This window comes from Ciconia boyciana, chromosome 12 (genome assembly GCF_034638445.1).
Source record: "Ciconia boyciana chromosome 12, ASM3463844v1, whole genome shotgun sequence".
Taxonomy (NCBI): domain Eukaryota; kingdom Metazoa; phylum Chordata; class Aves; order Ciconiiformes; family Ciconiidae; genus Ciconia; species Ciconia boyciana.
Window position 1 is genome coordinate 617,413 of NC_132945.1, and position 17,026 is coordinate 634,438.

Below are 17,026 nucleotides of genomic sequence, written 5' to 3' on the forward strand. Positions count from 1 at the left end.
TGTGAGTGTCCAGGTGGCGTAGCAGGTCGCTAACTGCTTCCTCCTGGATTATGGGGGGTTTATTCTGCTCTCCGTCCCTGTCTTCCAGCTCAGGGGGGCTGAATACCCTGGGGATAACTGGCCTGACTAGTTATCTAGGACTGAGGCAAAGAAGGCATTAAGTACCTCAGCCTTTTCCTCATCCTTGGTGGCAATGTTCCCCCCTGCATCCAATAAAGGAGGGAGATTCTCCTTGGCTCTCTTTTTGTTGTTAATGTATTTGTAAAAACATTTTTTATTATCTCTTACAACAGTGGCCAGCTTGATTTCTAGCTGGGCTTTTGCCTTTCTTATCTTCTCTCTGCTTGACTTGACGAGATCCCTGTACTCTTCTTGAGTTGCCTTCCCCTTCTTCCAAAAGTGGTAAACTCTCCTTTTTTTCCTGAGTTCCAGAAAAAGCTCCTTGTTGAGCCAGGCCAGTCATCTTCCCCGCAGGTTCATCTTACGGCACATGGGGATGGCCTGTTCCGGTGCCTTTAAGACTTCCTTCTTGAAGAATGCCCAGCCTTCCTGGACCGCTTTGCCCTTCAGGACTGTCTCCCAAGGGACTCTCTCAACCAGTGTCCTGAACAGGCCAAAGTCTGCCCTCCGGAAGTCGATGGTAGTGGTTTTGCTCATCCCTCTCCTTACTTCGCACCGAATCGAGAACTCTATCGTATCATGGTCACTAAGCCCAAGACGGCCTCCAACCACCACATCTCCCACCAGTCCTTCTCTGTTTGTGAACAGCAGGTCAAGCGAGGCACCTGCCCCGGTAGGCTCCCTCACCAGCTGTGCCAGGAAGGTCTCTTCCACACACTCCAGGAACCTCCTAGACGGTTTCCTCTCCGCTGTGTTGTATTTCCAGCAGACGTCCGGTAAGTTGAAGTCCCTCACAAGAACAAGGGCTAGCGATAGTGAGACTCCTGCCAGCTGCTTATAGAATGTTTCATCTGCCTCTTCATCCTGGTTGGGTGGGCTGTAGCAGACACCCAGCAGGATATCTGCCTTGTTGGCTTTCCCCCTCTCCCTTACCCATAAGCACTCGACCTTATCATCATAATCGCCGAGTTCTACACAATCGAAACACTCCCTAACCTACAGAGCCACCCCACCGCCTCTCCTTCCTTGCCTATCCCTTCTGAAGAGCTTACAGCCATCCATTGCAGCACTCCAGTCGTGAGAGTCATCCCACCACGTGTCTGCGATGGCGACTAAGTCATAGCTGTCCTGCTGCACAGTGGCTTCCAGCTCCTCCTGTTTGTTGCCCATGCTGCGTGCGTTGGTGTGGATGCACTTGAGCTGGGCTATCGATTTCACTCCCAGCATTGGCATGCCAGCCTTAGTCTCCTCTCTAGAGGGCCTGGTTACGTCCCCTTCCCCCTTCGAACCTAGCTTAAAGCCCTCTCGATGAGCCCCGCCAACTCATGGGCGAGAATCCTTTCCCCCTTTCAGATAGCTGAACTCCATCCGTCGCCAGCAGGCCCGGTGCCATGTAAACGTCCCCATGATGAAAAAAACCAAAATTCCGCCGATGGCACCAGCCTCTGAGCCACGTGATGGGCAGGGGAGCTTCCCTGTTCCTTTCGGTGTTCTTCCCTGCCACTGACGGGACTGAGGAAAGCACCGCCTGTGCTCCTGATCCCTCAACCATCGCCCCAGTGCCCTGAGGTCCCTTTTGATCACTTTTGGCCTTCTCTCCGCAACCTCACCGTAGCCAGCCCGCGTAACCAATAGCGGGTAATAGCCGGAGGACCATGCCAGAGCCGGGAGCTTCCTGGTAACGTGGCTGACGCGGGCCCCAGGGAGGCAGCTGCCTTCCCCGTGGGCTGGCTCCGGTCGGCACGTTGGGCCCTCTGTTCCCCTCAGAAGGGAAGCGCCTATGACAATTACCCTCCTCTTTTTCTCAGCAGAGGCAGTCGTAATACGTGATTTAAATCAAGAGAATACGGAAAAATGTCTTTAAGGTTTTATACATGGGTTCCTTTATTAAATGTCTATTTTGTGCCGCAGTTCACGCAAGTGTACACAGTGCACTGCGCTCACGCTCTTCCCCTCCCAAACATCCGAACAGGCAGGTAAACCTACATCTGGTTTTACAGCTCAGCACACGGCTACCTCACTCAGTTGCTTTTTATTTTCTATTCAATACGCACGCAACTGGCTGGTTATCTAAATAACTTGTATTCTGCTGTACGGGTCAGGCTAGTGGAAGGTTAATCAATATCAGGAGTTTTAAATCTCTATTTAGATAAGAGAAACAAACTGCAAACATTGCACTGTATCTTGTTCAGCATTATTTTTTTCAGATTTTTCTTAACATTTATTACATTAAAACCAGTGAATGAAATGTTTCTTAATTATAGTGTGATTATTCCTTTTGTGTGCTGTATCAAACTACATTTAAAATCACTTCAAACTTACATGCAGAATTTTAAGATCATTTTTACAGCTAAAGAAAATGTTATTAAATTCTGAGCACGCAAAAACTTTCTTATTTAAATGTGGAAAAGTATTTTATTAGATAAATAAAGCGCTATCCACATGTAATGCATTGCATTGGCTGCACATGGTCCCTGTCTCCCCCTGATTTTGGGAGTAGGTCTCATCCATTCACCCCCCGTGCTGACCGCAGGAGAGAAGCAGAAGGGTTTTCCTGCCTGTCCCAGCTCTGAGTGCGTGAGTTACTGACCCGGACCGGTTGAGCGAACTAAAATGAAACATTCCCTCCGACCCTTAATAAGACACTTGGAAATGATGGATTAACTTCTCAAGAAACTTTAATTTTAGGTGCTCAAGTAGTGACTTCCACCAGGCAAATGACAAAAATGTCTTTGTGATCCTGGGGGCAAATACAGAGGATAATATGGTGTTCTCATGTTTAATTTGACTTATTTTTATAAACTGTATTAAGTTCAGACATGAATCTAGGGTCCCAATTTTTAAAAAAATGTAATCAATGCGCATTTGGTTTACGTCAGTAAACCACTCACTCATAAAATAAAGGAAAAGGTGACGTTTCTCTTAAAATCCTTTCACGCACTTTACGCAGTTTGTTCCCGAAAGACCTCCTTGATCTGCATCTCTTCGCTCCCGGCCCCGCCGTGCGAGTTCACAACTCCCTGCACGCCGGGCGTTCCCCGTCGACGCGCTGCTCGCGGCAGAGCAGGCTGGCGGCTGGGCCTCCCTCTGCCCGAAGGCAAGGGCAGAGCGGGGCAGCAGACCTTTGCAACGCCGGGACGGGGAGAAGAGCCTTGCAGAAGCAGCCGGGGCCCGCGGAGACCTTCAGCCACGCTGCCGGCCGCGGGGCTGGGCTGGACCCCGCAGGCACGCGGCTTCTCGCCGCCCGCTCACCAGCTCGCATCAAAGCTGCTGCCAGCTCCCCGAGCCGCGGGGAGCAAGGTGGGCTCGCCAAACCTTCCTCCTGCCGCATCGCCCCCTTTCCTTTCCCCCTCTTCTCTCAGCATGAAGCCATGATGACCTGGAGGAACACATGCTACCAAACACTCCGATGAGCCCGTCGTGCTGGATTTTTCTTTGAGTCATTATTTTATAATAAAAGCCGCAGACACCTCAGTTAGAATGAAACTGGTTTCTGAAAAAATATCTGTTTTCGCTCACGGCTAGTTTTCCATCTAAACGGTGCACTACCCAGGTAGAAAAATAAGCGACTGCGGGGAGATGGCAGAGGGCAGGGCCCTGTGCTGGCAGCCCCCGGGGAGCCGCCGGCACAGCCCGGCCACGCTCGGCTTCGCTCTCAAAACAGTCGATGCGTCCGTACGTCCCTCTGAACATAACTATCTGATTTCAGCTGCAGTACTTTTAGACTGGATGTTCACCCCGATTACTGATTTTAATGTTATTTTACATAACAGAAAGCAACGCATTATAATTCTTACACTCAGATTTAACGAATAAAACCAAATACCACTGGAACGTTAGAAAAGAACGCTTCAGTATTTGTGAGACAGTAAAGCGAAGCAGAATACTTTCAGCCCACCTTAACGTTTTAGCAAGCGAATGCAATGAAACGCACAACTGCCTTAGCCTCCACCACCGAGAGCCGCAGGAAGGTCCGAGCACACAGCGCGTTCTCCAGCCTCGTTCTACAGAAAAGCACCGACACACTGAAGAGAAAGGCACTTGCCTGAACCAGGCGTAGGCTCATGCTGCTGCTCATTTTCCACTAATCTGATAACCAAAACTACAGCTTAGCTTGCATGCAGAAAAAATACACATTTGCAGAGGTTTTGCCTGGTCTTTCCATGAACGATGCCTATTTTACTGTGTTAAAATACAGCCCTCGGAATTTCAGATGTAAGCTGAGACCGTGCGTGACTTCTAAACTGCAGAAAGTGATTTTATGGAAGGGATTTAACTCAGCTTTAATGAAACTAGTAAAAGAGCTTTGAAACTCTAAAGTTACATTTTAATATTTGTAAGATAGTAACTGCAAGTAAAACACTCTCTGTGCATTAGCAGTACAGATTTTTCTTTGTCAATCAAGTATAAAGATTAAAATACACGAAGCCTTTAAAAAGTAGCATGCGCAGCCACACACACAGGCACCCAGAAAATCCATTAATGTTTAGTAATTTTTAAAAGGAACATGCAAATACCGGGAAAACAAAACACTCGCAAGTTGCCTTTTCAGGAAATAAATTTTAAAAAAAGAAAAGAAAAAAAGAAAAGAAAAGAGAAATGACCAGCTTCTTCAAACTTACGTGAAGATCTAGTCACAAAATTGCTTCTAAAATAATACATCTTAACCACAGCATCAGTCCAAACTAAAGTGTCAGCTCTGTAAACTGAGAAGAACATAAACCATTTTGCAGTCTTTCTTTATGCGCCTCTGTTGCGATTAGCATCTCACAGACCCCGGCAGCGAACTTCAGACTGTGGGAAAACCCATGTCCCCGCGGACGCTGCAAGGCCAGGAGAGGCCAGGAGAGCAGCGAGGGCCGCAGGACAAACACCCGCCGAGACAGAGCCCGAGACACGCGCAGGCCCCAAGTACCCGATCCCGGACAGAAGAGGCTAGCTGAACAGAAAAACTCTAACTTGTACGAGGTCTTCAGGGCTCCTGGTGTTCTCGGTGCGCGCGGACTGAGGACATTTCTTCCTTGGTGGGAACGGTGGTGTCAAAGAAAGTTCTTAGGCGGCTTGGCAGAATTGCAGGTGGGAATAACCCGCTTTTTGTTTAAAACACAAAGCCGTCTGTTTCTTAGGTGATATTTCATCTCCGATCCTCAGCTTTTTCCAGCACATTTCTTGATGCATATTATGAGAATCCTCCCCTTGATGTTTTCCAGAGTCCATGTATTTTGCTCCAGAGGCTTGACAACTGCTGGAGGTTGAAAGAGCAAAGACGCCGGAATCCGCATCCACTTGGCAGGTATCTGCATGGATTTGCGGCAACGGCTCATTTCCCTGGGGGGGCTGCATCATTTACTGGGGACACCATAACAAGATGCAGTTGTGAATCCTGGGTTTGTGCTTCTAGATTTTGCCATCCTTGCTGAAATGCAGAGCAGCTTTGCAGTAAAGCTAGGCCATCGTTGTTACTGCATAGCTGGTAGGAAGGGTGAGTTCGTGCACACATCTGTGTCCAAGAAAAAAAAAGAAAAGAGGTTCTTTGAATTAATGGTACCAGCCTTTCAGAAAATCCACTTAAGGCTTTATACCAGCTGTTTGAAAAGCGATGCACACAGCCTTACTTCTGCAGGAGACACTTCTCTCACAAGCCTACCCCGCGAAAAGGCATCTCCCCGTGGGTGCGTGAAGAACAGTTTGCAACGTGGTTAACGCTTGGCCACACAAACGTCCCCCTTGTCTCTGCGGGTTTCTTTGCATCCCTCCGAAACACCTCTCTGATCCTCTCCCGTCGTGTTCCCTTCCCTCGCACCTGGAGCCACAGCTTTGTCACCGCGGGGCTGGGCTGCACCCCAGTCCCCGGCCTGGGGCTCCTGGGCCACACGCAGAGAGGGAGCTCGCACCGAGCTCCAGCCGGGCCCGGCTCCAGTGACGCAGGGGGGATCGCCGAGACCTGCGAGGGTTTGAATAGGCACTCTGCACATACGTTACGGTATCTCCCTCTGTTTTCACCTTTTCAGGTTTTAGCTGTGCTGCTTTATTATTTTAGGGGCTATCTCACTTGTCATTAAAAACCGACTTGGTGTTTCGTCCGTACTGAAAGCCTACAAGGTTTCTCTGTCGATGGTCTTCCTCACCAGCGGCCAGGAAGCGCTGGGCCCGCTCCTGGGCCCAGGTACCGCCAGCCCCTGCCCGCCGCCTTCCTGCGCCCCGGGAGCAGCCAGGGGCGAGGTCCGTGGGGCGGGCAGCGACGCCGTCCTCGCCTCGCGCACCAGCCCTTTGCCTTCCCCAGCACCTTGCTGTCGGAGGCAGGGCTCTCGGGCCGCTCAGGCCGCGTGGAGGACACTGCCAAATGTTGCTGGGCTGTACTTAGTTTATCTTCTACGGCTTGTAAAAATGCTTTTGAAAGACCGGGCATGATTGTTCGTATTCTTCGTTTTCCCGACCGGCTCCACTTCTCCATTTGCAACAAATTATTACTTTTTTCCCTTTGTCTCCAAAGGGGTTGAACTTAACGGGCTTATCTTAACCTATCTCGCATGAGTGCGGGTCTGTTACCAGGTTGCCTGGGAATGGTGCCCACTAGAAGAGGTTGCTTTAGGACCGTTACTCCAGGACCAGTAAGGGGAGCTCAAGGCTTGTTTATGGTAGGTCCTACACTAATCACGTCTGCTGGCTAGCTCTTTCGCAGCCCTGTGGGTGACCGGAGCGCGGGCAGGTGTGCAGAAGATGCACCGACCCGCTGTTTCTCGCTGGCGGCGGGCGGGAGCGTTGCCGGGTGCGGAGCAGAGGGAGGCGGGAGCGAAGGCCCCGGCTGGGCGAGGAGCGGCCGCCGGCTCCCGCGGGCTCCTCGGGGAAGGTGCGCGGGGCCGGGTCGGGCAGGCCCCCTGCGCCAGGCCCGGCTGGGGGAGGCCGTCGGGCACCGGCCCCGCCGGCGCACGGCGCAAAGGAGCGTTTTGTCCGCCGGATCCCGCCCAGCTGCGTTGCGCTCCGCGGGCTGCGGCCGGGCGGCGGGAGCGGAGCGGCCCCGGGCCGGGGGCCGGGCGCCCGGCGGGGCCGCACGACCCCGCTCCCTCGGCAGCCGGGGCCGCCCGCCCCTCCGCCGCCGCCGCGGCCCGGCCCGGCAGCCGGCGGGAGGGGAGCCGGGGCGGCCGCAGCCGCGCCCCCGCTCCGCCCGGCCGGGGCACGGGGGGGGGGGGGGGCGGGCCGGGCGCTCGCCCAGAGGCCGCGGTGGCGGGCGCTGTCCGCCGGCGGGCCGGGCCGGGCAGTCCCGTCCGTCCCGTCCCGTCCCGTCCCGTCCCGTCCCGCTGCGCCCGCGGGGGCCGGCGCCGGTGAGGAACTGCGGCGGGAGGCGGCGGCGGCGCTGCGGCTCCGCGCTGCTCCGGGGCCGCCCGGCGGGGCCCCGCTCGCCGCCCCCGCCGCCCAGCCCGGCCGCCGCCGGCGCAGGGGGGAGCCGCGCCGAGGGCAGGGCAGGGCAGGGCGGGGCGGGGCGGGGCGGGGCGGGCGCCGCTTCCCCCCGCGGCGGGCCACCGGCTGCTCCGCTGCCGAGCCCCCGGGCCGCGCCGGCGGCGCGGGGCGGTCTCCGCCGCCGCACCTCCTTCCCCGCCGCCTGCCTCCCGCGCCCCGCGCGCCGCCGCTCACACGGAGCGCAGGCAGCTGCCCGAGCCGGCCGCGCCTGCCCGCTGCCGCGGCCCCAACTTTCCCTCCTGCCTGTTGCAGGCGCCGAGCATCCCGCCCGCCGCCCCGGCGGGGATGGGGGCCGCGGGGCAGCGCCGCTGCTAGCCGGCACGGCGGGCGGCCGGCCGGGGGGCGCCCGCCGGGGCTCGCCGCCCCCGCCTCGCCTGCCGGTGCCGCTTTCGCGCTCGGCGGGCATGGAGGTGCAGCTGGGGGTCGGCCGCGTCTACCCGCGGGCGGGGGGCAGGACCTTCCGCGGGGCTTTCCAGACCCTCTTCCAGAGCGTCTGCGAGGCGTTCCAGGCGCCGCGGGAGGAGCCGGGCGGCAGCCAGCCGCCGCCGGCGTGCGCGCCCTGCCCGCCGAGCCCCCGGCCGCCGCCGGGCTCGCCCGCCTTCCTGCCGCCCCAGGAGCCCCGCGGCGCCGGGAAGGCGCTGCCGGCGGGCGGCCCCGCCATGGGCTCGCCCTTCCCCTGCGCCGGCGAGCTGAGGGAGCTGCCGTGCGAGGCGGGCGCGCTGCCGCTGCTGCCGCCGCCCGAGGCCGAGCCGGCGCCCGAGGAGGACCCGCTGGGCGACAGCGCCAAGCAGCTCTGCAGGGCCGTGTCCGCCTCCATGGGCCTGGCCCTGGAGGCGCTGGAGGCGCCGGCCGAGCCGCCGCCCCGCGAGGACTGCATGTTCGCGCTGCCCGCCGGGCCGCCCCGCGCCCCGCGCCCGCCCGGCGGGGACCCGCCGCAGCCGCCGCCCGCCCCGGCCGCCTTCGCGGGCGCCGAGGCCGCGCTGGCCGTCGACGCGCCCGCCGGGCCGGGGCTCTTCCGCGGCTCGCCGGGGCCCGCGGCGCGGCCGCCCCCCGCCTTCAGCCTGGCGCCGCCGCCGCCGCCGCCCGCCCGCGTCAAGCTGGAGAGCCCGCCGGGGCCGGCGGCGGGCGGCGGCTGGGCCGCCCCGTGCCGCTACGGCGCCGAGATGGCCCCGCCGGGCCCCGCGGCCCCCTGGCCCGCCTTCTTCGCCGAGGAGGGGCAGCTCTACGGGCCCTGCGCCGAGCCGCCCGCCGGGCCCTTCGGCTGCGGGCGCGGGCCGGCCGCCGAGCCCGCCGACTTCCCCGCCGACGCCTGGTACGCGGCGGGCCGGCCGCCCTTCGCCGCCCCCGCCGCCTGCATCAAGAGCGAGCTGGGGCCCTGGGCCGAGGGCTACGCCGGCGCCTACGGCGACCTCCGGTGAGTACCCGCGTCCCGCCGGCGCCGGGATCCTGCGCCCCGCATCGCACCCGCACCCGCATGCCGCACCCCGCCGGCATCGGCACCGCGCACCCCGCACCCCGCCGGCATCGGCACCCCGCACCCCGCCGGCATCGGCACCCCGCACCCCGCACCCCGCCGGCACCGGCACCCCGCGCCCCCCGGCCGCCCCGCCGCCCCCCGCAGCTGCCCCGGCCAAGCCGCACGCCCAGCCCGCCTCTGTCCCGCCTGCCCCGGCTTGATTCACCTCTCGCTGTCGGAGCCTCCCCGCTTGCCGACACGCTGCCGCTTGTGACCTGCTAGGCACGACTGTGCAGAAACACCGCGCTGGGCTCCCGGCATTCGCCGCCGTCCCCCGAAGGTCGATGGCATTTATCTCGTTTCGTTATGCGTCTGGTATCCCCTTCCCTGGGCCGCTGTTAGTGTGCGGGAATCGGGACGCTGCGCTTCGAGCACAGACCCGTCTTGAGCTGGAGTTAAAATTCTCCCTGCACCTTGCTCCACCGCGAGCTCGACGCGCGGGGAATGCGCTGTGCAGAGCAAGCTGAAACTGCTGCGTGTACAGGCAGAGAAACACCGCATGGGCATTGAAGCTCTGTTTTAAGTACAGGTAGAAGATGTGTTTTAAAGCAGAGAGAGAAGAGTGTTTAGGAATACAGCAGAGGAGGAAAGGTGTATGTGTTTGAGAAGAAGGATTCGATCAGAAGTAATTTCTCCTGGTGGACTAACCTCAAAAAAAGAGATTAACAGTCTCTGTAACAGGGGTACGCATGAACAGGGGGCATACTGCGTCATCCCCTCTCATCGTGGCAGAGCGCGTTCCTGCGTGAGAGAATCGCTGCAGCTGGTAGAAACGGGAGTGGGACCGTGACTGCAAAAGGATTTTTCTGCTGGCCCGGAGGCAGCCCTGGCCACAAGCAGTTGGTACGGCCTCGGCCAGGGTTCACGTCGTCGGAGTTGCACATCCACATGCTCACCCTGTGGTACTCTCTGTGGTGGGAGCAAAGATTAAAGCGAACAGTTAGATTTTCCCCTTAAATCAGCACAGGGCAGATGTGTCATGCTCCTGCTTCTGTGCTTGTTTTGCTGCTTTAAAATGCTCACAGCTTTATCGGGGCAGTGTAGGAATTATCATCCACACAACAATTGACTTGGGGATTTTATGAAGAAGTTGAGGGCTTGGCAAAAACGCTGGGCTAAAAGTAAGGCGAGGCCAGCAAGAGTCCAGCCGTGAGTTCCGTGCCGGTGGCAGGAGTGCTCCGGTGCGCTCCGTGTGTGTTCCCCTGGAGTCTGGGTAAATCTCTGCGGAAATCAGTGTAGAGTGAGCCGGGGTGAATAAAGTTAGGGAAGTTTTACTGTCCAAATGCTGTCAATGGATGGTGCAGGTTTTTGACAGCAGAAGGCTCAGCCTCGTGACGGTTTATCTGCCTGCGAAGCCCGTGCAGTAGAACCCCTCACAGACAGGGAGTATCGCGGTAAGGAAAGCAGGGCTGGGCTCACGTGGTGGTCAGCGGGCAGTCGCGTGGGCTGCGCCTGGGCGGCAGGTGAATTTTGCCCGAGTCTTGCCTTAGAGATAAATGACATCTCCCTTATTCCTGTGGGAAATGCTGTTTGCTCCTCTTCCTTGCGGCTCCATTCAGCGGGCCCTGTCCGTGTCCGCGCTTCCCCTGGCACAGCGGCTCCGCTGGCAGACCTGCAGGGATCGGTGGAGTCAGAGCTGCCACAGAGAGTTTTTAAAATACCATTATCCTGTCATTTGAACTCCGTTGCTCGTAGAGCATTACCCGGCTGCTGCGGGAGAGCGACGGACCGACAGTATTTATACCCCTCTCTCTGCTTGGATGCAATTTTAAAATGCTGTAAGGAGAGTGGAATGCTCCTTTATGGTCTGGCTAAAGCCGTACAAGTTAATTGCTGCCATGTTTATATTTCATCCTAGCAAAGTCTCCATTAACTTTACAGCATGCTGCCTATCGATTGCTGTGGCTTTTAATTTTCTCCTGAACATGCAACAGTGCCAGTGCAGTGAGCAGCCTCTGCTGCGGCTGGAGCTGACGGCAGCGGGTCGCGTACCCGCTTCCCAGGCAGCAGCGCTCGCACGGGAAGAGGGTCGTGGGAGCTAACATGCTTTATAGTAAAGTTCGCTCACCGAAGGACGGTCTGCTTTGGACCTGTGCTCCCCTGCTAGCTTCTCGTGCTAGGTTTAAGTTCCTGCCCTACGTGGCACTGCGCAGAAAGCTTTATCCTCTTAGCCTCGGAAAATGTCGTCTCGGCATTTTCTTTGAGAGCGGTGGAGGGCACTTTGGTGGGCTCACTGCAGCCTTACCAGCCTAAGGAGATCTGCACTTCAGATCCCCGCGCCGTTGCAGTGCTGGCAGCGGCAGCCCAATCTTCCTTGAAGAAGCATAAGGAGCATTTTAAGGTGTGTTGCTCCTAGTTCTTCCCTTTTTGAACGGTCCTGCGTTGTACTAGCGGGACTGCGTCTCTTCCCCCCAAGGTGAACCTCTCTTTGAAACCCCAGCTCTGCCCCGGTGCAGTCTGGGTCCGGGATAGATTGGTATTTTTGAAGTTAGAGACACCCCCCCACCCCGCTTCGTATATGACATTAAAGCATGAACAGTTTCTTAATATTTTGGGGGAGTTGCTTACATTTTCCCTTCATGTAAACTACTCTCACTTGGGGTTTGGGGTTCCGAGTAGAAGAGTTTACCTCTAAAGCTGTGAGGGGGGGGCCTGGATCGCTTGAGGGATCGCTAATGGAAAATCGGGTGCTGGTGTCCACCTCGCTCCGGGATACGGCACGCACGGCTCGTAAAAGAAATGCTGTCAGCCGCCGGGGCTGCCTCGGAAGCCGGCAGGTCTGACAGGACCGAATGAGGGTGCCCCCTCGGCAGGACCGTCCTCGCCGTTCCGTGGTCGGTGGTCTCCAGGCGCGGGGCGCGCTGGGGCGCGGGGTGGGACGGGTGCTGGCAGCGGCGCCGGCGCCGATCCCTCGCTGCTGCCTGCCCCTTTGCTTGTGCAGCGGGGGGGGATTTGTCCGGGTTTAGAGGCGCTGAACAGCACGGAGGAAACAAAGCAGGCATTAACACAATTTGATTTAGTTTAAAGCTTTTGATGTGGTGTACCCGATTGTGCCAGTAGTGCTTATGTGTAATTAACAAATTGATCCAAGCTTTTGATACGCTGCAGACTCATCGCTGTTTATCTTTGTGCTCTGGTTATTGCATAATTATTACCAGCAGTCTCTGAGGTGACTCAATAACCTGTCTTAAGAGTGAGGCGCAGCACTGACAGAATAAATCCAAGGTTACTGTGTCAAAACTTGTAAGACCAAAACCCCGCACTGGGTGAGTGGTGTAGGCCTATTTGGTTTAAGCTAAAATGGAATCAAAGAAGGAGCTATTACTGAAGCAATGGAAACAAAGGTGATAAACGAATTTAGGGGGCAACTGGCTCAGAAAAATCTAGCTGTCCACGTAGTTTCAGACATGTTTTAAGTGGCATTTGCTATTACTACTGTTACCTGTTTGGTATCCCTGCGTTTGCTGGTTTCCCCTACCTGCAGGTTCCCTTCCTCGGTTCAGTTGTAATCAGCTTGGGCGAGTGCCATCGCCAAACATGGGTGTTTCTGCATCGCCTGGCATAATGGCTATATAATCTTTTTGTGGCCAGCTATGTAATTGTGATACCACTTACAGATAATACCGGTAATAATTTCTACCTACTGAAGGAGGAGATAAGATTCTGATAAGAAGATCAAGGGCAGATACTGCACTAAGAGATGAGACGAGGCAGGAGGCGGCTCTCCGGGCTGCCCTCGCTCCCAGCCCGTGCCCGGCAGCCGGCCGCCCTGCGCCCGCCTGGGCACCGCTCCCGCGTCCCCTTCCCCAGGAGAGGCCTGGGGGACCCTCAGCTCTTCACTGGCGGGACTCAAAAGCCCTCGGGAAGGGGATGACGCTCCCGCCTGCTGCTGGCAAACAGCGATATTATGCAAATACTTATTTTGAGGACAAGCCGTGCGTGGAAGAATGCTCTTGCTGAAGCCTGTCCCTCTGGCTGGCTTGGTAATAGCCATGCTCATGGTCTGCAGCTGCTGGTACGGATCCGTGGACGGTGAAGCTTGGGTGGCTGGGAAAGTCACTGACGTGCTAAAGCTTTTTGATGGTTCCTGATAAAAGCAGAAGAGAAAGCATAAAAAAAAATTCTTCCTCATCACCTTTCAATTCTTGTTTTTTCTTCTTTACCCTTACGCGTCAGGCACTCTGTTACCAGTGCTCTCGGCTGCAATCAGGTCCTTCTCCTGAGGCGCAGCTGAGGTTTTGCTCTTTTCAGGAGACTTTAGGCATCATGTTCTGACGTTTCTGCGTAGGTACGAGTCGTTGTGGGGCAAACGAATGCTGTCTTCAGAGCACTGCATCGTCACCAGGAAATGCCCTTTTCTTGTCTCTTTTATTTAGTAGGTGATAGGGCTGATCGCTTGTTGGATCTTGTTTGAAAAACTACAGGTTCCATATTTTTCCTGATCGCTTCTAGATTTTGAGCGAGTCGTGGGTAGCAGCGTTTCCATGTCGTGCCAGGCCAGCTTGCATCGCTGTTATTCACCAGGGGCGACTATGCCCTAAATTAGCAGTGAATGCTCCAGGTCGCAACAGAGATCCCAGCAAATTTACAGTAGGAGAAACCTTTCCTAGGACATGCCTGAAAAGTATCCTGAACTCGTGTAGGTGTTTGCCAAGCTGTCTTCAGTCACTGCTAACCGTCGGGCTTTTCACAGTCAGAAGGGGAGCCCGGGGTGGAAGAGGGGACCCCCGACCCTGCGGCACTTGGCTGACGGGCTCCCTGGCTTCAGCAGCCGCTGGATCAGGCCGCTGGTTCGAAGCCTGTAGATCCACAGGGCCTGTAGCTGCCTGCTAAGCTCTTCTGCAGCCAAGTTCTGTCCCCGGTTGCCCAAGCAGTGCTCCACTTTTCTGTGCAGAATCAGATCCACGTGGAGCACGGCTGAGTCACGGGTGGCTTTGGGAGCGCGGGGCAGGGCGGCTGCCTGCCTGTGCTGCTGGGGCTGCCTTTCAAACCGCCTACACGTGGACAGGGATGAAGCAGAAGACCTATGCGAAGCTCGGGAGGGATCGGAGCGGAGCTTTCCCCAGGATACAGCGTTAATTAAGAGCTGCTTTCACAGGTTCCCTCCTGACAGGCACGAGAAGGCTGTTGTAAACACAGCACAAAACGCCCGTCCCGCACCAGTGCGGTGTCTGGTTTAGAGAACTCGGGACTCATTTAAATGTGAATTGGCATGCCACCAGGCTATGACAAGGCACTCATCTGTCCTGGCTTGAGTGAAGGTTGTGAAACAAGTGATACACTGGGGCAGGGTAAGTGGAGCAGCCGGGATGTTCACGTTCTGCGCAATTCTTTTTCTCGCCTTATTCTCGCTGGATGACAGCGGGTGCAGCGAACCCCTTGCGACCAGGGAGAGCGGCAGAGATGGGCACCGCCGGCTTCCCCCACGGCTGGCGTGGCCGCTGCGTCACCAGTCCCAGGGCACAGTGGCTGTGGTTCCTTTCCTTGCTCCTGGGAGTTGCTGTCTGAAGGATTGTGGCATACAAGCCAAAGCTCATTTATTTTCTTCCATGCTTAGCTGGTTGACTTGCTTTCATTTCGTTTTGAGGATGCCGATTTGTTTAGTCTTTCCCACGAGTTAGTTTTCATTGAAATTGATAAGTGAGATTATCCTTTTTCACAGCTAATTACCTAGGCTCAGCCCGCGGTGGTGTGAGGGCAGCAAGTGGCCCTTTCTAAAGACGGGCTGTTCGACTTGACGCTGGGCGCACATTGAAATCCGCACGAGGAGCCTGGTCCTGGTGGCGTAACGCATGGAGAGACTGGCTGTTTTTCTCTGAAGATGCCCAGAACAGCCCAGAAAACACTCCAGACTGGAAAGGTCATGGTCCTTGTGTTAGCACACTGGCTGAGCCCACGGGTGTTAAAAAAGCGTCGGTACTCGCAATCCTCACCCAGGTTTGTGCTTGCCGGTGCAGCAGCCCGAGTGCAGTGCTGGCGGTGGGGAACGGCTCTGCCCGAGGGGCTGGCACGGCCCCCTCCTGTGCCATTAAATTGGGATTTATGTCCGTGGCAATGCACGAAGGAAAAATAACCGTTTCCAGTGGTCTGAGGTCCAGTTTTTCTGAGGTCAAAAGGGCGATATATTTCAATATACTGATCGTGAACGAGAGATAAAGCATGTTTTGTTGCCCGCATGGGAACTTGTGGCTTTGCGTATTGCCATATCTGATCGCCGTATCTGAAAGAAAACCGTGCTGGTGCACAGCTGCGCCTTTCCACCCACCTTCCCGTCTCGGGAGGCTGCAGGGACGGGCAGCAGCCCCCGGGGCAGGATCACCCCCTCCCTCGGGACGTGCCTCCCCTGGGGCTGCCGCCGCACGCCGAGCCGGAGGACGGTGGTGCTGCTGCAGGCACCTGGCAGCGCGGCCGCGCTCGGCGACGATCTGTCACTACGCCGCCGAAAGCACCTGCGGGCATCGTGGCGTAGAAGGTATCGGCACGGGGCAGGGGCCGTGCCGTGCCGAGGAGCCCGGCAGCCTCCGGTGGGTTTGCGGGTGCTCGTGTCGGGAACGTGCCGCTGCTGCCGGCGTGTGCCTGTGGCACGGAGCAGGCGATTCCTGGAAGTCTCTGCCTCCAGCCCTTGCTTCAGATTGGGGAAGGTGTGGGACAGTCCCGGCAAGAATTGAAGCAGAAACACTGTAGCGAGGCAGTGAATGCCGAATGCCATCGGCCGCCCGGGCAGCCCCTCCGGACCATGCGCAGCTCCCCTCGCCTCCGCTCCGAGGACCCTCCAAGGCCACGCTTGGCTCCAGGCAGGAGGCAACGGCTCGCTCTGCGTCCGTGCCAGGGTGGCACCTTTGGATTGCGTGCTCCTCGGCAAATGAAAGATAAAGGCGTTCGAGAGCAAATTTCCGATGGTCAGTTCAAGGCACAGTGAAAACCGGAGCTGGTCGGAAGTCAGAGCCTGTGCGTGGTGGGAAGGGTCGCCTCTCACAAGCGTGCTCCTGAACTGGGAGGAAAACTGGAAACATTGCCATTTCCTGCAGGAAGAAATTCCAACATTTCCTAAAATATTGGAAATTTTTTTAGTCACGTGGGAACATTTTGTTTTGGTACGATGAAAGCAGTTTCATTTCACAGAGTTAAAAATAATTTATAATAGAGAGCAGTAGTTCAGTTCTTTGTACTTTTCTGTTGTTCATATTAATTACATTTTTGTCTTAGCACTGAGCTTCGTTCATATTTTATAAATTACTGATTTTAAAATGACTGTCCTAATTTGCCATTTCTGTATTGGCATTTGTTATTCTGATTGGCTTTCGGTCTGTGCTTGGCATGCTCGCTGGTGCCTGTCCCCTGGGCTGCTTCAGGAGGCTGTTTAGTTTGAAATGGATACTTTCCGCTTGTGATTGTAGGCTAAAATTACAAAGTTAAATATAAAAGAAAAGAATCGTATTATTTTATTATCCTGTGGAACATACTGAATTTACCAAATGAGCATTTACCGAAAGAAAACTATTCTGTGGGAGACTTTCTACTACTTCTAGCAAAAACCATTTGTTTCTCTGAGCTGCTCTGGTAGGTCCCAAAGATCTGCGCAGTGGCCGTATGCAGTTCAACGCTGGAAATACATAGAAAAAATGAAGTTCCCCCTTGCGCAGACGTTCAGCAGGAGGCCTGGGAGCCTCGTGCCCCTGAGATCGTTGCAGGCCCCGGGGCTGCGGTGCTGGCTGGGGCCGCGTCCCCTCCCCAGCCAGGGCGGGCTGGGAGAGCGGGGGCTCCTCTGCGACTGCACCGGCGAGCGTCGTGCAGCTCAGCCGGTGCGCAGCAGCTCACGAGGGTGACCTGTGAACACGCGGCACTGCGGTTGCTTACAGAGGTCCTGAGCAGCCTCTGCCTCTTGCTGCGCGGTTTCTCAAACCCCTCCTTTGCCATTACAGCTCGTAGAAA

The 17,026-nt window shown here is 56.5% G+C and overlaps 1 protein-coding gene across 1 annotated transcript in view; it reads left to right on the forward strand.

Annotated features, from left to right (window-relative positions):
• Positions 1-7,514: 7,514 nt before the first annotated feature.
• AR (androgen receptor) overlaps positions 7,515-17,026 on the forward strand; it is a 63,834-nt gene continuing 54,322 nt past the window's right edge. The window contains exon 1 of the mRNA XM_072876755.1: positions 7,515-8,992. Coding sequence (XP_072732856.1) covers positions 7,983-8,992 — 1,010 coding nt within the window. The 5' untranslated portion in view covers positions 7,515-7,982. The remainder of the gene's footprint in view (positions 8,993-17,026) is intronic.